Raw genomic sequence first — 19,176 nt, 5'->3', positions numbered from 1 at the left:
AAAGGGAGCGAATAGGGCTGTCAATACCTGACTTTGCTCAAGTAGTTTTCTTGTAGAAGTGAAGAACCTGTGGGGGGGAAAATTGGGATGCTCTTCTGTCCCTTTGTGAGGCCAACAGTGTGGTATTGTAAGAAGGTAGGATGGTCACTCCTCCCTTACTCTGGTCACAGCCCCTCAAAACTGGTCCAAAGAAGGGATCAGGCAGGAATTCCTGCCTGCCCCAGTAAGAAGAAAAATAGTTGGTTTTTATACGCCAACTTTCTCTACCACTTAAGGGAGAATCAAACCGGCTTCCAATCACCTTCCCTTCCCCACAAAAGACACCTTGTGAGGTCAGTGGGGCTGAGAGAGCTCTAACAGAGATGTGACTAGCCCAAGGTCGCCCAGTTGGCGTCATGTGGAGGAGTGAGGAATCAAACCCAGTTCACCAGATTAGCCTCCACCACTCATGTGGAGGGGGGGGAATCAACTCCAGTTCTCCAGATGAGCGTCCACCGCTCCAAACCACTGCTCTTAACCACGACACCTTGCTGGCTCTCACCCACACCTCCTTGCAGTCTGCCTCACGTTATTGAGAACCTGGAGACCAAACGTGCATTCCAGATTTTTTGAGACTGAAGAGATGCAAAACATCTGCGCCTCCAGAAAGCAGCACACGGAAGCAGATGGGAGACACGTCAGCATCAAAAGAGAGCAGCTTCAGAGGCAGATAGCAATACGGCCGCCTCTCGCTTGTACGGCTCCTGCATATTTTCCCTTTGCAATTCCCAACACTCCACCCAGTGAAAAGGGCAACAGACCACAACTCCTTCCTCGCTGCACTCCCCGTGGCTCTCCCGCAGGGACAGCTTGAGGCACAAGCTTGGTAACAGGAACTCCATCCCTCTACTGTGCTTTGTCAGTGAGGATGGATTCAAATAAGGGAGAGGACACTCTGCTACTTCAAGTGTGTGTGTGTGTGTGGGGGGGGAAGCACATACTAACAAATAGCACGGCTTTGCTACCAACACTTCAGAGAAGCTCGGTTATGCCCTCATGAACACAAGGCCTGGCTGTTACCTTCGAGCCCATAACGTGCAAAGTATAAACCGAAGCCGTCGACATGCTACTGGAGAAAAGCCGGGCATTTATTTCGTATAGGAGCCCCGTGGCGCAGAGTGGTAAGCTGCAGTACTGCAGTCCAAGCTCTGCTCACGACCTGAGTCCGATCCCAACGGAAGTTGGTTTCAGGTAGCCGGCTCAAGGTTGACTCAGCCTTCCATCCTTCCGAGGTCGGTAAAATGAGCACCCAGCTTGCTGGGGGTAAAGTGTAGACGACTGGGGAAGGCAATGGCAAACCACCCCGTAAACATAGTCTGCCTAGAAAACGTCAGGATGTGACGTCACCCCATGGGTCAGGAATGACCCAGTGCTTGCACAGGGGACTACCTTTTCCTTTTTTATTTCATATCTATATTAAAGAGAAACGAGTGTAGACAAGCCAACGTGGTTCAGTGGTTAAGAGTGGTAGTTTGGAGCGGTGGACTCTGATCTGGAGAACTGGGTTTGAGACCCCACTCCTCCACATGAGCAGTGGAGGCTAATCTGGTGAACTGGGTTTGCTTCCCTGCTCCTACACACAAAGCCAGCTGGGTGACCTTGGGCTAGTCACAGCTCTCTTAGAGTTCTCTCTCAGCCCCACCTACCTCACAGGGTGTCTGTTGTGGGGAGGGGAAGGGACGGTGATTGTAAGCCGGTTTGATTCTTCCTTAACCGGTAGACAAAGTCAGCATATAAAAACCAACTCTTCTTCTTCTTCTTAAACCAACCAAAAAGTCCCGAATAAAATGCTTAACATTTATATTGCGTTTGGGAGTATTCAAAGCACTTCTGAGAGATTATCTCAGTAATCCTCACAAACATTCTGTCACTGCTTCTTTCCATGCAGTGGGAGATAGTGGAGACCCCCATAGTTCAGAGATCTTCAGCTCACGCGAGACCCTCAGGAGGGTGACCAGCCCTTCAAGGGCTGCCATAATTTGTTTTTTGCTCCTTTTTGGAAGGACGTGCAGCACTAAGGGGAGGGGCCGTGTCTCAGTGGTAGAGCATCTGCTCGGCTTGCAGAAGGTCCCAGGTTCAATCCCCTTCATCTCCAGTTAAAGGGACTAGGCAAGTAGGTGATGTGAAAGACCTCTGCCTGAGACTCTGGAGAGCCGCTGCCGGTCTGAGTAGACAATACTGACTTTGATAGACCAAGGATCTGATTCAGCAGAAGGCAGTTTCATGTGTTCATGTGTCACACCTCTTGCTCCTCTTTGCGTACGAGATGAAGGCAGGAGCAGGACATAGCAGCCTGGTCACTCAGTGGTGGAGAATAGGGACTGTGGCTCCTCCGCTTCCTGACCTATGACCGTGAGGCCATGTGACTTCCTGTCACATGCTTGTAAGCTCATTGGTCTCATGCTGCGGACTGGCGTTAAAGGTGGGTTCTAGGTCTGCAAAAGGTGAAGATTGTTTTTCTAGTAAGTTCGCAGGCGAGGGGAGATTTGAGACCCCCAAACTCTCTGCTAACACTCTTGGGCTACTTCACGGGTAGCTGTCGTTGATACCACAAAGGGTCAGCTCATGCTTCCTGACCCTCTTCTTCCCCCAAGTTCATGTGGGTAAAGGATTCACACGAGACTGGCAAGGTTGGGAACAGCCACTCGCCTGGTCGCCTAGTGCGAGTTAAGAATCTTCTCCAAGCAACTAAGCAAGTAAAAGCTTTTCCCGAGCTAGTTCGTAATTTTCCACTAGTCCCAAGGGACCAACACAGGTGAGCACACCATGACACGAGTGCTCCTGGATCAGGTCAGAGTCACCCCCCCTTCGCTGCTTCCTTCCTCCACGTTCCAATGAACTACACATTCTGCAAGTGTTGGAAATCTTTTGGGGTTTGGTTTTGTTTAGGATTTTTAAAGTTTGCTTTTCAATTTGTTCTCTTCTTTCCTCCTCGGCTACCCACACTTTCCATTCCTGGGTCTACATCCTCTGTGTTTAAATTTTTAAACTGTAACTTTTTAAATTATATTTGCTGGATTTCAATGAACACTGTGAACTGCTTTAGGGATTCCAGGGAAAAAAAGGTGGTGGTGGGAACATAAAATACATAAACAAGCATGAGGGCACATGGGCAGATGGGCTAGTTAAAACTTTTTGTGGACTAGTAACTTTTGTGAACTTATTTTCACGGCTGCAGAAGGAAAACATTTCCCCCCCGCAATGTACTCTGTGCTAACCCCCACCCCCACAAATTCTATGCCAAGAAGAAACAGCTTTTGTGTCCTGACAACATAATGCAAATCAGATTTGAATGTATCTGCATATTTTGCATAATTTAACCCTTGTGCTGCTAGCCATGGGAGGAGATGACGCAAGGGGTAATCAATACTGTGATGATATGGCACATTTATCGCAAAGGCAATGTTTGCAGAATGTTTGCTTTTCCAAACACGGATAATTAGATTCTCTAATTAAAAATTAAGATGAAGCCATGAACCCACCTCTTCCAAGCTGGGTACACGTGTGTGTGAATTTCTGTACTTTACTGTGAACATATGAAGCTGTCTGATGCCCGACAGTTATTCAGTCTGACTCAACACTTTCTACTCTGGCTGGCAACGCTCTCCAAGGTATTGGACATAACGATTCCCCCCCAACACCTGTTTCTCAAGATTGACCTGGAGAAGCGAGGGATTTAACCTGGGACCTCCAGCGTACAAAGCAGGTACTCCAATACTAAGGCAATGGCCCTCAGCCCTATGTCTGATTACAATATCTTTGAACTCTGTTAAATACACTGGCTACTTCCCTCTCCAAGACCACCTGGATCAGAGGTACTTTGTGATGGATCTCTGGCCTCGCGTCAAAGCAGACCGAAAAAAATGTGGCACTGTTTCTGGAAAACTAACCTATCCCCACCTAGGAACAAAACCCTTTTGAAGCTGAGAATGCAGCAGCTTTATTTGCGGTGTCCCCCCCCTTCCCCCCCTAACATGCATTAAAGGGGGCCCATAATTCAGAGGTCTTTTGATAAAACAGCACTTATCCCCAGAAGGAGGGTTACTATTACCGTCCATCACGCCCTCTGAAATGGGATCGAGGGAGACAAGAAGTTTGCACAATCTGTCATCCAAATGAATGCTCTTGGCTTTCAACGGGCCCTGGAAAGGCCAAGCTGAAGGAGTGACTGAATCAATAGGAAACATATTGCTAGCTTTAAAGCTGCCAACTCAACCTCCCCACCCCACATCCACACAGCTCAGCTTCCCCACCTGCCTCTTAACTAGCAGCTTTGCATAAGGAAAGAAAAAAAATATCCGGAATCCATCTGTGGGAAGCGAGACAGTCCCATGGACACAGCCCCCAAATCTGCAAAAGGCCTTTGTGCCCTGAAGGAGAGGGGCTGGTATGAGTTTATATGTCCGTGGAGAGGAATTCTTTAATTGGAATGGCTCCAGGCCAGTAAAAGCCAAGCCAAAAGACCTGCGGGACAGGGAACGCCTCGCCTGAGATGCGACACTCAGTGGTGACGTTTGGCCGCAGAGCCACAGTGAGGATTTGGGGCCGTGACGTGGTACCAGCGTCAGAAGACTGCCTTTGATTTGCCCTGAGCAGGGCAGAAGGGAGCCCGCCCTCGATCTGAATCTGGGGAACGCAACGCATAGTTAAATTGTGGAACTCCCTACCCCAGGATGCGGTGATGGCTGCATACTTGGAAGGCTTTAAGAAGGGAGTGGACATGTTCATGGAGGAGAGGGCTAACCATGGCTACTAGTCAAAATGAATGCTAGTCATGATGCATATCTATTCTCTACAATATCAGAGGAGCATGCCCATTATATTAAATGCTGTGGAACATAGGTAGGATGCTGCTGCAGTAGTCTTGCTTGTGGGCTTCCCAGAGGCACCTGGTTGGCCACTGTGTGAACAGACTGCTGGACTTGATGGTCTGATCCAGCAGGGCTTTGCTTATGTTCTTATATTCTAACAGGAACAATCACTTGGGTTGCGTCCAACAATCGCCTCCCTGCCAAGAAAGCACGTGGACTGCTCCTTTTCTAGACTTACAATTGCACAGCTTGGGACTGAGCAAGTTCCCATTCTATTGCATACAGAAAAACTGTTTTTCTAAGTACTGCAAATTCAGTACTAAAGAAATGAAAATTCTCCGATTGGTTGTTTGTGTGTGTGTGTGTGTTTTTTGGGGGGGGCATCATGCAAGTAAAACAGTTTTGTTTGTTTTGCTTCCAAGTGCCATTCTCTTTTTTCCCCAACTGCAAGAAAGATTGCAAGGAGTGAATGCCAGGAGGGTGCAGACAATCATAACAAAGAGCCAGGGACATGGAATAAGAACATAAGAAAAGCCATGCTGGATCAGACCAAGGTCCATCAAGTCCAGCAGTCTGTTCACACAGTGGCCAACCAGGTGCCTCTAGGAAGCCCACAAGCAAGACGACTGCAGCAGCACCATCCTGCCTGTGTTCCACAGCACCTCATAGAATAGGCATGCTCCTCTGATCCTGGAGAGAATAGGTATGCATCATGGCTAGTATTTATTTTGATTAGTTATCCATGGATAGCCCTCTCCTCCATGAACATGTCCACTCCCTTCTTAAAGCCTTCCAAGTTGGCAGCAACCACCACATCCCGGGGCAGGGAGTTCCACAGTTTAACTATGTGTTGTGTGAAGAAAAATGCCCTTTTATCTGTTTTAAATAAGAACATAAGAAAAGCCATGCTGGATCAGACCCAGGCCCATCAAGTCCAGCAGTCTGTTCACACAGTGGGTAACCAGGTGCCTCTAGGAAGCCCACAAACAAAACGACTGCAGCAGGATTATCTTGCCTGTGTCCCACAGCACCTATTAGGGCTGTTGAAAAAAAAAATTCGGTATAGTTCGGCTTCGGCAAAATTCGGCCCTTTAAAATTCGGGCCGTGCCAAAGTCCGAACTCCCCCGCTTCGGATCTGCGAAATTCGGCGCGAGATCCGGAGTTCAGGGGAACATTCGCCCCCCCCGTGCGCCTTCACGGGGCTTCCATGAAGGCGCGCGGGGGGAACAGATCTGTTTCCCCCCTCGCGGGCCTTCACAGGCCTTCGCTGAAGGCGCGAGGGGGCCCTTTAAACAGATCTGCGCAGGCCCCCCCGCGCACCTTCAGTGAAGCCCCGTGAAGGCGCGCGGGGGTGGGGAGCCTGACGGTTATGCTGCTGCGCCGAACCCTGAATTTGCTGAATTTATTTGCCGAACACCCCAAAGTCGAGGAATTCGGCTCCCCCATTTCCCACCTTTTTTGGAATTCGGTTTGTCCCGAACCAGAAACCGCCGAATCGGGGGAAATTCGCGGTTTTTTGGTTCGGGATGAACTGAATCGACAGCCCTACCTAATATAATAGGCATACTCCTCTGATCCTGGAGAGAATAGGCATGCATCATGACTAGTATTCATTTTGACTAATCCTTTCCTCCATGAACATGTCCACTCCCCTCTTCAAGCCTTCCAAGTTGGCAGTCATCACCACATCCTGGGGCAGGGGGTTCCACAATTTAACTATGCGTTAAGACAGCCCAGTTTTTGACTGCTAAAGTGTATATTTCCCTTAGCTGTTTCTCCAGCATCTGTCCTGGGGAAACCTGGGCTGCATTCAGCTGTCACGGCAAACTCTAATTAGATTAGGCTCCAATTCACCGTGACATTCGCGTACAGTTGCCTGGGCAAATAGGGAGTTTTTTCCTCCCAAAAGCTTCAGTTTTAAACTAGGATTTAACTGAGGTTTAGAATCCTGGCTTTTGTGTGTGTGCGCACGCATGGGGAAATAAGTGCCAGTTTGCCAAAGCACCTGCATTTGGACATCACACCAAATTGCGGCGTAATCAAACCGGAAAGTGTTCAATCAAGCTCAGCATGTGAGAAGAGGAAGAGGGAGGTGAGCCGGGGAGTTTGGGAAGCAGCCCGTGAGTACGCCAGATGCTGACAAACATCTTCTTAATTTCCCCCCCCTGTCAAGTCGCAACCGACTTATGGCAACCCTGTAGGGTTTTCAAGGCAAGGGACTAACAGAGGTGGTTCGCCATTGCCTGCCTCCGGGTCATGACCCTGGTGTTCCTTGGAGGTCTCCCATCCAAATACTTGCCAGATTTGACCCTACTTTGCTTCTGAAATCTGATGAGATCAGGCTAGCCTGGGCTTTTCCATGTCAGGTCTACTTAACTAGGCTTTGCCATAACTCCTACTCTCCTCTAGCACCAGGCAGAGAGTGTTGGAAGAGAGTATTATGGATACCCTGGACTGCCAAAAAGACAAATCAGTGGGTTCTAGATCAAATCAAGCCTGAACTGACCCTAGCAGCTAAATGACTAAACCGAAGCTGTCTTACTCTGGTCACATTATGAGAAGACAAGAGTCACTGGAAAAGACCATCATGCTAGGAAAAGTTGAAGGCAGCAGGAAAAGAGGAAGACCCAACAGGAGACGGATTGACTCTATAAAGGAAGCCACACAGCCCTTAGTTTGCAAGACCTGAGCAAGGCTGTTAAAGACAGGATGTTTTAGAGGACATTGATTCAAAGGGTTGCCATGAGTCGGAAGCGACTTGACAGCACTTAACACGCACACAGTACTCCTAAATGCAGCCTTAGATGCAGCTTGTCCCTGTGTGGGATCACAGACTGTGCTGTGCCGGGAAGTTTTTGGCCAAAAAGGGATTCACTCCTGTAGAACCAGGTCCAGCAGCAGCCTTCCCTGACAGATTGTCTCGTGAGTAGACACCCCAGCCTGGTGCTTCACCTGGTACGAGGAGGCACAGACTCACAGGTTATTCTTGCAAAACGCAGCCAGGGAACATTCAGGTGGAGGAGGATCAATGACAGGTCGACTTGTCCCTCCCTTAACTTTGAAAAGCTGCAATACATCCTTTGAAATCCTAACACATGAAGCTGCCTCATACTGAATCAGATCCTGGGTCCATCAAAGTCAGTATTGACTACTCAGACCAGCAGCTGCTCTCCAGGGTCTCAGGCAGAGATCTTTCACATCACCTTACTTGCCTAGACCCTTTAACTGCAGATGTTGGGGATTGAACCTGGGACCTTCAGCATGCCAAGCAGATGCTCTGCCACTGAGCCATGGCTCCTCCCCAGTCTGTGTCCCTCTGGCTTCTGAGACTCCCCTCCCTCCCCAACACACAAATCATAGGAGCTAGAAACTTGACTGTGCATCTATGTGTGCGCATACACAGAGAAGAACTAAAAGTAAGTCCAGTTATTGGGGCAGGACTTCTTGTTGCTGTAAGAGAGGGTGAAGGCAGAGATAAAAGAGTTTGAAAATATACATGCCATGAGGTGGTGGATGGACTTTTAAAACACGCATTAGGAGATTCCCAAGCTCCCCTGCATCTCTGCTCTTCAAGGGTCTGGCTATCAATATGACAGAGTCACAGGATGGGAGAGGGAAGCTGCAAATTGCCCATTAGGTGCCCCGGCTGCTTCCACTGTGGACGTGGAGGAGAATCTTTTACAGGAAGCCTTGCCCTTCCAGTCAGGGCATTAGCATTGATTGCCCAAGAAATAATGGCTCCATCTGAGCGCTAAAAGCCTTCCTCGGAAGATGCCGGCGAGGCGGAGGGAAGAGGCTCACCCCGCGGCCCTGGCCCTTCTCCAGGTCCACCTGCCCCCTTTCCAAACGGCAGCAGTGGGGACATTAATAAAAGTGATCTCCCGGCTTTCAGCATTCGATCCTGGCCAAGCAAGACGCAAAGTTCCCTGCTAATTAGCTATGCCTGTCTGACTCGGCCGAGAGAGACTTTGGAAAGGGCTCTCGAGGTCGAAGCGGGAGGCTCGCCTCCACCCCCCCGCCTGCAATCATCGCCGCCTCTGCCCCCCACCGTTCCGCTACCAGACCAGAACGTGCTCTCGCTCACCTTCTTTGTCCACCGCCGTCGGGCTCGCGCTCTGGGCCCTGGGGCTGCTGCTGGGCAGAGGCTCCTTTTCGGCCAGCTGCTGGGGCGGACCTGGCTTGCTCTGTGCCGGGTCCTCCTGGGAGGACTCGTGGGCTTTAGTGATTTGCTGCTGGTAGAGGGCCAATGCGTGATGAGGCACCTGAGGCTTCGCGCTTCCGCTCTGCAAGGCTCCCTCCAGCAAACTGTCCGATATCTGCATGGAGAGGAGGAGGAGAGAAACAGGCTGGGTTATGCCATTTGCAGCTGGCGTGCACACACACACGAGCATCTAAAAAGGCAAGATTGCAGCAAGGCTTTTAAGAGACGTTTTGTCCCCCCACTGAGCCTGCCTTTCCCATCTGAGGGAAGAAACGAGACATTTGGGAAGATATGGCACACTAAGCGCTCAGCCAAAAGCACAGGGAGCCCTGTGGGATATGGCAGGCGCCTCCTTCCCGCCCCCCCTCCGCTTGGGTTTGTTTTGGGAAGCAGAAAACACGCACGTGGCTCTAAGCCGATGTTGCGTAGAAACCAACCCAACGATAAAGAAGAAGAGGAGTTGGTTTTTATATGCCGACTTTCTCTACCACTTAAGGGAGAATCAAACCGGCTTACAATCACCTTCCCCCCACCCCAACAGACACCCTGGGAGGTAGGCGGGACTGAGAGAGCTCTAACAGAGCTGTGACTAGCCCAAGGTCACCCAGCTGGCTTCATGGGGAGGAGGGGGGAATCAACCCGGTTCACCAGATTAGCCTCCGCCACTCATGTGGAGGAGTGGGGAATCAAGCCCGGTTCTCCAAATAAGAGTCCACCGCTCCTAACCACTGCTCTTAACCACTACACCACGCTGGCTCTCAGGGAATCAAGCCCGGTTCTCCAGATCAGAGTCCACTACTCTAAACCTCCCCTCCCCACAACAGACACCCTGTGAGGTAGGTGGGGCTAAGAGAGCTCTAAGAGAGCTGTGACTAGCCCAAGGTACTATATGCCAATAAGGTCAATTGACTGATTAATTGACTAGCCCAAAAGGTCACCCAGCTGGCTTCATGTGGAGGAGTGGGGAATCAAACCCAGTTCTCCAGATAGGAGTCCACTGCTTCAAACCACCGCTCCAAATCACTACACCACGCTTGGCTCTCAGGGTTTCAAATACTGTGAGCCCAAACTGCTGGAGCTCAGTTTGGGCGGCGCTACTCACAATGGGCGGGATAGCAGCGGCTCTCTGCTTCAGCTGTTTCAGGTCCAGTGGCTTCTGAGGCGAGGAGCAGGCTCGGGCGTCGTGGGTCGCGTTGAGGAGGCTGGGCCGGGGGGACAACAACCTAAGCAGAAAGATGGACACGGAGTTAAAGCCCACTGCCAATGACTGTCGGGCTGCTTAAAGGAGGCCTCTCCTTTTAGATTGGAGTCTAGGAGGGAGGAGGGAGGAGGGAGCAAGAGAAGGAGAAGGAGAAAGAGAAATAAGAGAAAGAGAAGGAGAAGAAGGAGAAGGAAAAGGAGAGACTAACCCAAGGTCGCCCAGCTGGCTTCATGTGGAGGAGTGGGGAATCAAACTCCACCGCTCCAAACCACTACACCACACTTGCTCTCTTCAAGAGGCGATTACAACTCGAAATTGCTGAATTGGAGTTCATTCACAAATTCAGGACAATAACCCTCCCTCCAGGGCTGAATTGGGATTCTTATCTCACTACAGATGACAATTTTCTGCTCCTAAATATCTTGATTAACTACAGCAGAAGAGTGCAAACTTCAAGGCCATTCAAAAGAATCTTAAAGTCAAGAAAGTGCTTTATGATATGGGGAAAGGAAGGGAGAATCGGGTCAGTTCTTGACAAATCCCAGGTGCCAGGGTACCATGGTGCCTAGAAATTTCACTGTCACACCATGTAGGCTTGCCAGCTTCCAGGCAGGGTGGACTCTATGGCATTACACCTTGCTGAGGTGCCTCCCCACCCCAGACTCCACCCTCACCAGGCTCTGCCCCCAAATCACTAGTGCCTCATACTTTCGTCAGTCGCTTATTGTAAGTGCCTCTTGGTGATTCTCAGCAGAAGCACAAAGCTTATTTAGGTGAAGGTCAGAGGTTAGCTTGTTTGCTGTGATGACAACCAGGGATATCCCATATTTATTTACACACTATATGATGATTTTGTTATAGCTTTAAAAAACGACAAGCAACTGTGAAGAGTTTAGCATTAGGTTTTGTGGTAGCAAAGTATGGGCACTAAAGTATAAAACCCTGAAGGCTAAGAAAGAAAGCCTGGCTCCTAAATTTTTGGGACGGCTCCTAAAGCTGAAGCAAATTTTCCAAGGCCTGCCTTATATGATCACTCGCCAAATCAGCTGAACACAATTCTCTTGCTCGGCTATACTTTCACCGCCTGCCAAAGGCAAAAGATGAACCAACGGCTCACAGATGTGCATCAGGTGCTCTTCTGCACCACCCGTCTCACACAAAAACATGTGAATACACATGAAGCTGCCTTCTACTGAATCAGACCCTTGGTCCATCAAAATCAGTATTATCTACGCAGACAGGTAGCCGCTCTCCCGGGTCTGAGGCAGAGGTCTTTCACATCATCCACTCACCCAGCTCCTTTAACTGGAGGTGCCGGGGGTTGAACCTGGGACCCTCTGCATGCCAAGCAGATGCTCCACCATCGAGCCATGGCCCCTCCCCACTTGTAGCAGGGAATCTTTTCTGAAAAGCAAGAAGTCCCGAGTTCAAAACATACTCTTGGCTGCAAACTAGGGCTGCCATCCTCCAGGTAGGGCCCGAAATCCTCCTGGAATTACAACCGACTTCCAGACCACACGGGCTGTGGCTCAGTGGTAGAGCATCTGCTTGGCATGCAGAAGGTCCCAGGTTCAATCCCCGGCTTCTCCCGTTAAAGGGACTAGGCAAGTAGGTGATGTGAAAGACCTCTGCCTGAGACCCTGAAGAGCCGCAACCAGTCTTAGTAGACAAGGCCGACCATGATGGACCATGATGAGAGGCTGTGTCTCAGCGGTAGAGCATCTGCTTGGCATGCAGAAGATCCCAGGTTCAACCCCCGGATTCTCCCGTTAAAGGGACTAGGTAAGGAGGTGATGTGAAAGACCTCTGCCTGAGACCCTGGAGAGCTGCTGCTGGTCTGAGTAGACAATACTGACTTTGATGGACAGAGGGTCTGGTTAAGTATAAAGCAGCTACATGTGTTCATGTGACCAGTTCTGCTGGAAATAATGGCAGCCCTGGAGGGCAGACTCTATGGTACATCTTAGATTCTAGGTGAAATCCATCCCTAGATGTGCACCACTGCCCAAATCGCCATGGTTGTGACAAGGGCAGGGCATGTTAGAGACAAAGGGATCGCCAATTGCACACACCTCTGGGTTGGATGCCGGTGCATCCCCTACAGAATCCCCTACGGGAAATGCCGCACTGCCCCCATGTGAAGTGTTTCTTCCTGTAGGAGCAAATGCCAACTATTGACTTGTACAGGAGAAAGATGCGGCTAAACCTTCCCCACTTCCTTCTGGTGACCCAGCCGCAAAGCCTATCCTAATCTGCACAGGCTTATGTTCTGAGTAGTTTTTCTTCTCCTTCTCTCCACAGTAGGAGACTGGCTGGTCAATAGATAAGCTAGACAAGATTGATTTTATTTGGAAAAGTTAACTGATACCCACATTTGAGGAAGCAGCAAATATAAATAAGTGAGCCATTATTCAATAGACATAATAAATATTCACACGGGTGGCAGAAGCCAGAGGCATGGAATGGCTGGCCACTGGATTACTCCCTTAGTCCAGAGCCTACATTAGACATTCAGAGCATCTGCTTGGCATGCAGAAGGTCCCAGGTTCAATCCCTGGCATCTCTAGTTAAAGGGTCTAGGCAGGTAGGTGATGTGAAAGACCCCTGCCTGAGACCCTGGAGAGCAGCTGTCAGTCTGAATAGACAATACTGACTTTGATGGACTAAAGGCCTGATTTAGTATAAGGCAGCTTCATATGTTTATGTGTTTAATATAAACAAATTATCATTATTATTATGATACAGCAATGTCGTATACAGACTACTTCTTGCACCCCTTCTTACAGAGCAGTAATGCAGGAAACAGGGCAAAAAAAAGGTAAAGGTCCCCTGTGCAAGCACCGGGTCATTCCTGACCCATGGGGTGACGTCACATTCTCACGTTTACTAGGCAGACTTTGTTTACGGGGTGGTTTGCCAGTGCCTTCCCCAGTCATCTTCTCTTTACCCCCAGCAAGCTGGGTTCTCGTTTTACCGACCTCAGAAGGATGGAAGCTAAGTCAACCTGAAACCAACTTCTGTCGGGATTGAACTCAGGTCGTGAGCAGAGCGTGGACTGCAGTACTGCAGCTTACCACTCTGCACCACGGGGCTCCTTAGGAAACAGGGTACCTCTCCAGTAAACAAGGCAGCATTTTGGCATCAGACTGGAAGGTCAGGAAAGCCCCCTCTCTGCTCCCCCAGGAAGGCTAAGATGTGGTATTGCTCATGACCCTGCGGCCAACATCCTACCAGAGACTGAGCTATCAGCCCCATCCCACTAGAACCCCTCATACCTTACAGTTGGGATGGGGGAATAGCACAGGTTGACAAACTGTGCTCGGGATCCCCAAAAGGAAGCATGAACATGGAGGCGGTGCAGTTGAACTGTCAAACCAGGACAGGTTCAAATCCTCACTTTGTCACTTTCTCACTGGGTGACCTCAGGCCACTCGCCGACTCTCGGCATAACCTACCTTGCAGGGTTATTGGGAGGGCAGAATGGAGGGCAGGAAAACCACGAGGAGGGTGGGGCATAATTTCTTCCCCAATAAATAAATATGCAACCATCACTTTTTCTGCGGCAGAAAACAGCAAGAGCCCAGCAGCACCTTAAAGACTAGCAAAATTTCTGGCGGGGTATGAGCTTCCGTGAGCCACAGCTCACGAAAGCTCGTACCCAGCCAGAAATTTTGTTAGTCTTTGCTACTGGGCTCTTGCTCTTTTCTACTGCCACAGACAGACTAACACAGCTACCCATCGTGATCTATCACTTTTTCCGTGTGACAGAGAGAACTGACGACAGGCTCTTATGTCTGAGACGCTCTCTGCCAGCAAGACCAGCTTCCTGTGGGAAAATGTGGTCCACAGAAACATGAGTCTAGTTGGCGTGGCTGGCACATGGGGTTGATTTCCCAGAGCAGGGCAGCAACCCCTCAGAGCCTCTCTTTTGAAGAGTTGCTAGGGGAGGCTATTCTCAGAACAGATTCCGTTCCCTGGGAAGCAACTCCCAGGTGACATCCTAGCAAGCTGGAGTCTCAGGTGCATCCAGGGCTGAAGACGATGTGGATTTTTTTGGTCATTTCCCGCCTGTATCTAGGGGATGTCTTAGACTGATGTGGAGATGCAGGAGGGAAGGGATCCACAAGGCAGATACAGATTTTATTCCCTTCACGTGGCCAGGCCAGGCTTGTTTCGTCTGCCTGAATGCGAGCGGCCTTGGAAATTTATAGGCAGCGAAATAACTAGCTAAAATAAACCAGGAGGATGTGAGCCTGGCTTTAAAACTGACTAGTAGTTAAGGAGAGGTAACCTGAGAAGACACTGGGAGAGGCACACTTGAGAGGTACTGGGAGACAGAAAGACTTAGATCCTGATCTAATGCCGGTGTTTAATGTCACCAGTACAGAAGCAGTTCCGGCAGAACGACCTCGACTGCACAATCATCTGGAATCCTGCCAATGCTTCAGCCGGGCTACCAAAGGTCTAAAGTCCTTTATTTTGACTCAGTGAGACCTGTAACCCTGTTGGCTCTAACCCTCTGCTCAGCTGAAAGTCTCAGCCTGAGCCACATCACCCGTTATTGCTACTGAACCTTTTCTAATCCATGGTTGGTTTATTTATACAACCAAAGCAAAGTATCTCGGTTTGCAGGTAAATTAAGACTCCTATGAGGAAAGGTTGAAGGAGCTGGGTATGTTTAGCCTGAAGAGGAGAAGGCTGAGAGGGGATTTGATCACCATCTTCAAGAACTTGAAGGGCTGTCATAGAGAGGATGGTGCCGAGTTGTTTTCTGTTGCTCCAGAAGGTCGGACCAGAACCAACAGGTTGAAATTAAAAGAGTTTCCGTCTAGACATTAAGAAGAATTTTCTAACAGTTAGAGCGGTTCCTCAGTGAAACAGGCTTCCTCAGGAGGTGGTAAACTCTCCTTCCCTGGAGGTTTTTAAGCAGAAGCTAGATGGCCATCTGTCAGCAATGCTGATTCTATGACCTTAGGCAGTTCATGAGAGGGAGGGCATCTTGGCCATCTTCTGGGCATTGAGTATGGGTCACTGTGTGTGTGTGTGTGGGGGGGAGGTAGTTTGGAATTTCCTGCGATGTGCAGGGGGTTAGACAAGATGACCTTGGTGGTCCCTTCCAACTCTATGATTCTATGAGTCAGGAGGGAAGCTCCTAGATAAACAAAGACTCTCTCCTTACCTCTGTTTCAACAGTGGGATAGCCAACCAAGGGCTGGGTAATTTTGTTAAAGCACTGAGGACCATATCAGCACTCGTCAGCTTTTGAGACCTTCTTGGTCCAGGGGGACGAGATGGCTGCTTTTTTTTTTTTTTAATGGATGCTTGAGAGGGTTTTAACTCTTGCAATACAAGGCCTGCGTTCACACATGCTGGAGAATGATGTACCAAGGCCCTGGGATGGGAAAACATATTGTACCATTTCAGACTGCAGAGGTGAGATAGAATGCTGGATTAGACAAACCGATGGTCTGACCCAGCAAGGGTCTTCTGGGTTCCCAGCTTTGGGTGTCCTTTGAGCAAGAAAACTCCATGCAAACTGAGAATCACAAAGCTGGGAGAAAAGTTCCTCCTTCTCACTACATATTTTGGCTCCTGTCTGACGGTGGCCAACACAAGCAGCGGCCCCACATTCCCCCCACCATGTTTAACAAAACCACCTAAGAGGGGAGGGGCTGTGGCTCAGTGGTAGAGCATCTGCTTGGCATGCAGAAGGTCCCAGGTACAAATCCCCGGCATCTCCAGTTCAAGGGACTAGGCAAGGAGGTGATGTGAAAGACCTCTACCTGAGACCCTGGAGAGCCGCTGCCTGTCTGAGTAGACAATACTGACTTTGATGGACCAAGGGTCCATTCAGTATCAGGCAGCTTCATGTATGGGGGAGCCCATTCTACCAAAACAGGCCAAAGTCCAAGCTTCTCTTAGTCTGTGACAAACTGGGGTGGTGGGCTTCTTCCTCTTCCAGGGAATGGGGACATGAACACGAGGCTTTGGGAGCTGACGGAGGAGGATGAGAAAGGCTGACTTGCCTAGAGGGTAACAGGTTCAACTGCCAAAGCTGTCCCAGGAGGTTTCGGACTACCCGGTGAAGAAGATAAGGTTTCCACTTGGCGCTCTCGCTCCTTCATACCACCTAGAACGCTCTCTTCTCCCTCAGCTATGAACTGACAACAGTTAACTTATGTCTGTATGGGCCGGCCTCGTGTGCTGCTCATTTATATTTAGCATGACCTACTGCTGAACTTTCTTTCCTAGCTCTGCCAGCAACCTTTATAAAATATATATGTGAAGATAATTATCTTTGGGGACTCCTTTAAAAAAACAACGGGTAGAGTTAAAAGCTGTTATTACCTTTGCTTTGGCTTGGCAATAGCTGCGCCGAGACTTACAGAATGATGGAAGGAAGCCAGGGAGTTCTCCCTGCGCACCTTTCCTCCAAACTATGCTCCACCCCCACCCACCCCTAATCTGCAGGGCCTGCCCACAGCAGAGATAAAACATGCAACCCTTGTGCCGCCTTTGTTATCAGGCCTTCACGCTGAAAGCTACAGAGAACGGTGGACAAGTGTGGGCAATTGGCCACCCTCCTGCCCCCGAGCTGAACAACAGGACATGTTTGTCTAAGAAGACAAGGAAGAGTTGGTTTTTATATGCCAACTTTCTCTACCTTTTAAGGAGAATCAAACTCCTTAAAAGTGGAGCCAGCGTGGCCTAGTGGTTAAGGGCGGTGGTTTGGAGCGGTGGACTCTGATCTGGAGAACCGGGTTTGATTCCCCACTCCTCCACATGAGCGGCGGAGGCTAATCTGGTGAACCGGGTTGGTTTCCCCACTCCTCCACACGGAGCCAGCTGGGTGACCTTGGGCTAGTCACAGCCCTCTTGGAGCTCTCTCAGCCCCACCTACCTCATAGGATGTCTGTTGTGGGGAGGGGAAAGGAAGGTGATTGTAAGCCGGTTTGATTCTTCCTTAACTGGCAAAGAAAGTCGGCATATAAAAACCAACTCTTCTTCTGATTAGCCATTGTAGATCTGATGGGCTGTGCACATTAAAATAATGTTGCTTCGGTGGCAACTGCCACCACAGTGTTGGTTTTGTCCTCTCTATCACTTATGCCCAATGTATTTTTTTTTAAATTACCCCTTCTGTCCTCTGCACTTGGCCTTCCTCTGTGTGTGTGAAGAAGAGTTGGTTTTTATATGCTGACTTTCTCTACCACTTAAGGAAGAATCAAACCGGCTTACAAACATCTTCCCTTCCCAACAGACACCCTGTGAGGTAGGTGAGGCTGAGAGAGCTCTAAGACAGCTGTGACTAGCCCAAGGTCACTCAGCTGGCTTCATGTGGAGGAGTGGGGAAACAAATCCAGTTCACCAGATTAGCCTCCGCCACTCATGTGGAGGAGTGGGGAATCAAACCCGGTTCTCCAGATCAGACTCCACCGCTCCAAACCACCGCTCTTAACCTCACCATGCTGGGATGTGTGTGCGTGCATCTGGCTCTACCTCCCATGGCAGCCATTTCATGGTTGCATCCGCCACCCTGTGTCAGAGTTCAAAAGGTGCCCACAGGCACGAAAGGCTGGGGGACCCCTGGTCTAGAAGGGTCTCACCAGTCCTATAAGAACATGCCTAAGAATGCAGAAGAGTTTCTATCCCTGCTGCAACGTCCCAAATGCATTCTTCCTTAACATTTGTTTTATATCTGGCTGGCTTCCAGTACAAGGAACAATTTGTGACCCTGATGAACCTGAGCTCTCCCATTTTTCCCTCTCCCCCCTCCAGAGTGGTCGACCCCATTGCTTGATGAACGGCCCTTACACGAGTATGGATCCAAGAGGCACTTAATGAAATTGACCCAGGCTGTGCGCTACACCACAAATCACCTGTCACCCAGAGAAAGCAGATTGTTGTCCTCATCAAGAACGGGCCACCGGCATGGGAGGTGACCGTATTGCGGCATATGACCTCCTTTAACCCCTGACAATGGGCATCGATCCCAAACCATCTGAGCACCGGGGCTCATAAAGCTGCCCTTTCAATTACTGTCACTGGTAACCCAACACTCACAAGAGCTGGGGCGCCACAAATCATTAGACAGGTGCAAAACTCACCGAGGACAGCGGTGCCATAAAAGTCAGCTGTTTTTTTTTTTTTTAAGCTGTTGGTCTGAGGGATGGTGTGCCCATCCACAGGATTCTTCCTGCTGCCTAGGGCAATTTGCACACCACCCCGGTGGTATTCAGGAAGCTCGTCCTGCCCTTTCACCAGCAGCACACTCAGCCGTGTCTCCTAGCAGCAAAATGCAGAGCTCGTGTCCACTTGGCGGGGTATGCAGGACCCAAGTGCTAAGGCTCTAACCCTCATTAGAATCATAGAGTTGGAAGGGACCACCAGGGTCATCTAGACCAACCCCCTGCACAATGCAGGAAATTCCAAACTACCTCCCCCCACACACAGCCAGTGACCCCTACTCCATGCCCAGAAGATGGCCAAGGTGCCCTCCCTCTCATCATCTGCCTAAGGTAATAGAATCAGCATTGCTGACAGATGGCCATCTAACCTCTGCTTAAAAACCTCCAGGGAAGGAGAGCTTACCACCTCCTGAGGAAGCCTGTTCCACTGAGGAACTGCTCTAACTGCTGGAAAGTTCTTCCTGATGTCTAGATGGAAACTCTTCTGATTTAATTTTAACCCGTTGGTTCTGGTCCGACCTTCTGGAGCAAAGGAAAACAACTCGGCACCCTCCTCTATATGACAGCCCTTCAAGTACTTGAAGATGGTTCTCATATCCGCTCTCAGTCTTCTCCTCTCCAGGCTAAACATACCCAGCTCCTTCAACCTTTCCTCATAGGACTTGGTCTCCAGACCCCTCACCATCTTTGTTGCCCTCCTCTGGACACGTTCCAGCTTGTGTCCACATAACGGG

General features: G+C 49.8%; 1 protein-coding gene across 1 annotated transcript in view; it reads right to left on the bottom strand.

The window, feature by feature from the left end:
• The window catches only part of NCOR2 (nuclear receptor corepressor 2), a 242,578-nt gene that overhangs the window by 61,220 nt on the left and 162,182 nt on the right, over positions 1–19,176 (bottom strand). Inside the window, exons 20-21 of the mRNA XM_056859087.1 lie at positions 10,155–10,275; positions 8,936–9,167 (exon numbers count right to left, since the gene is read on the bottom strand). Of these exons, the coding sequence (XP_056715065.1) occupies positions 8,936–9,167; positions 10,155–10,275 (353 nt within the window). The remainder of the gene's footprint in view (positions 1–8,935; positions 9,168–10,154; positions 10,276–19,176) is intronic.

Source organism: Euleptes europaea, chromosome 13 (genome assembly GCF_029931775.1).
Source record: "Euleptes europaea isolate rEulEur1 chromosome 13, rEulEur1.hap1, whole genome shotgun sequence".
NCBI classification, from domain to species: Eukaryota; Metazoa; Chordata; class Lepidosauria; order Squamata; family Sphaerodactylidae; genus Euleptes; species Euleptes europaea.
The sequence above is the reverse complement of the archived record's forward strand: the minus strand, read 5'-3'. Positions and strand labels throughout refer to the sequence as shown.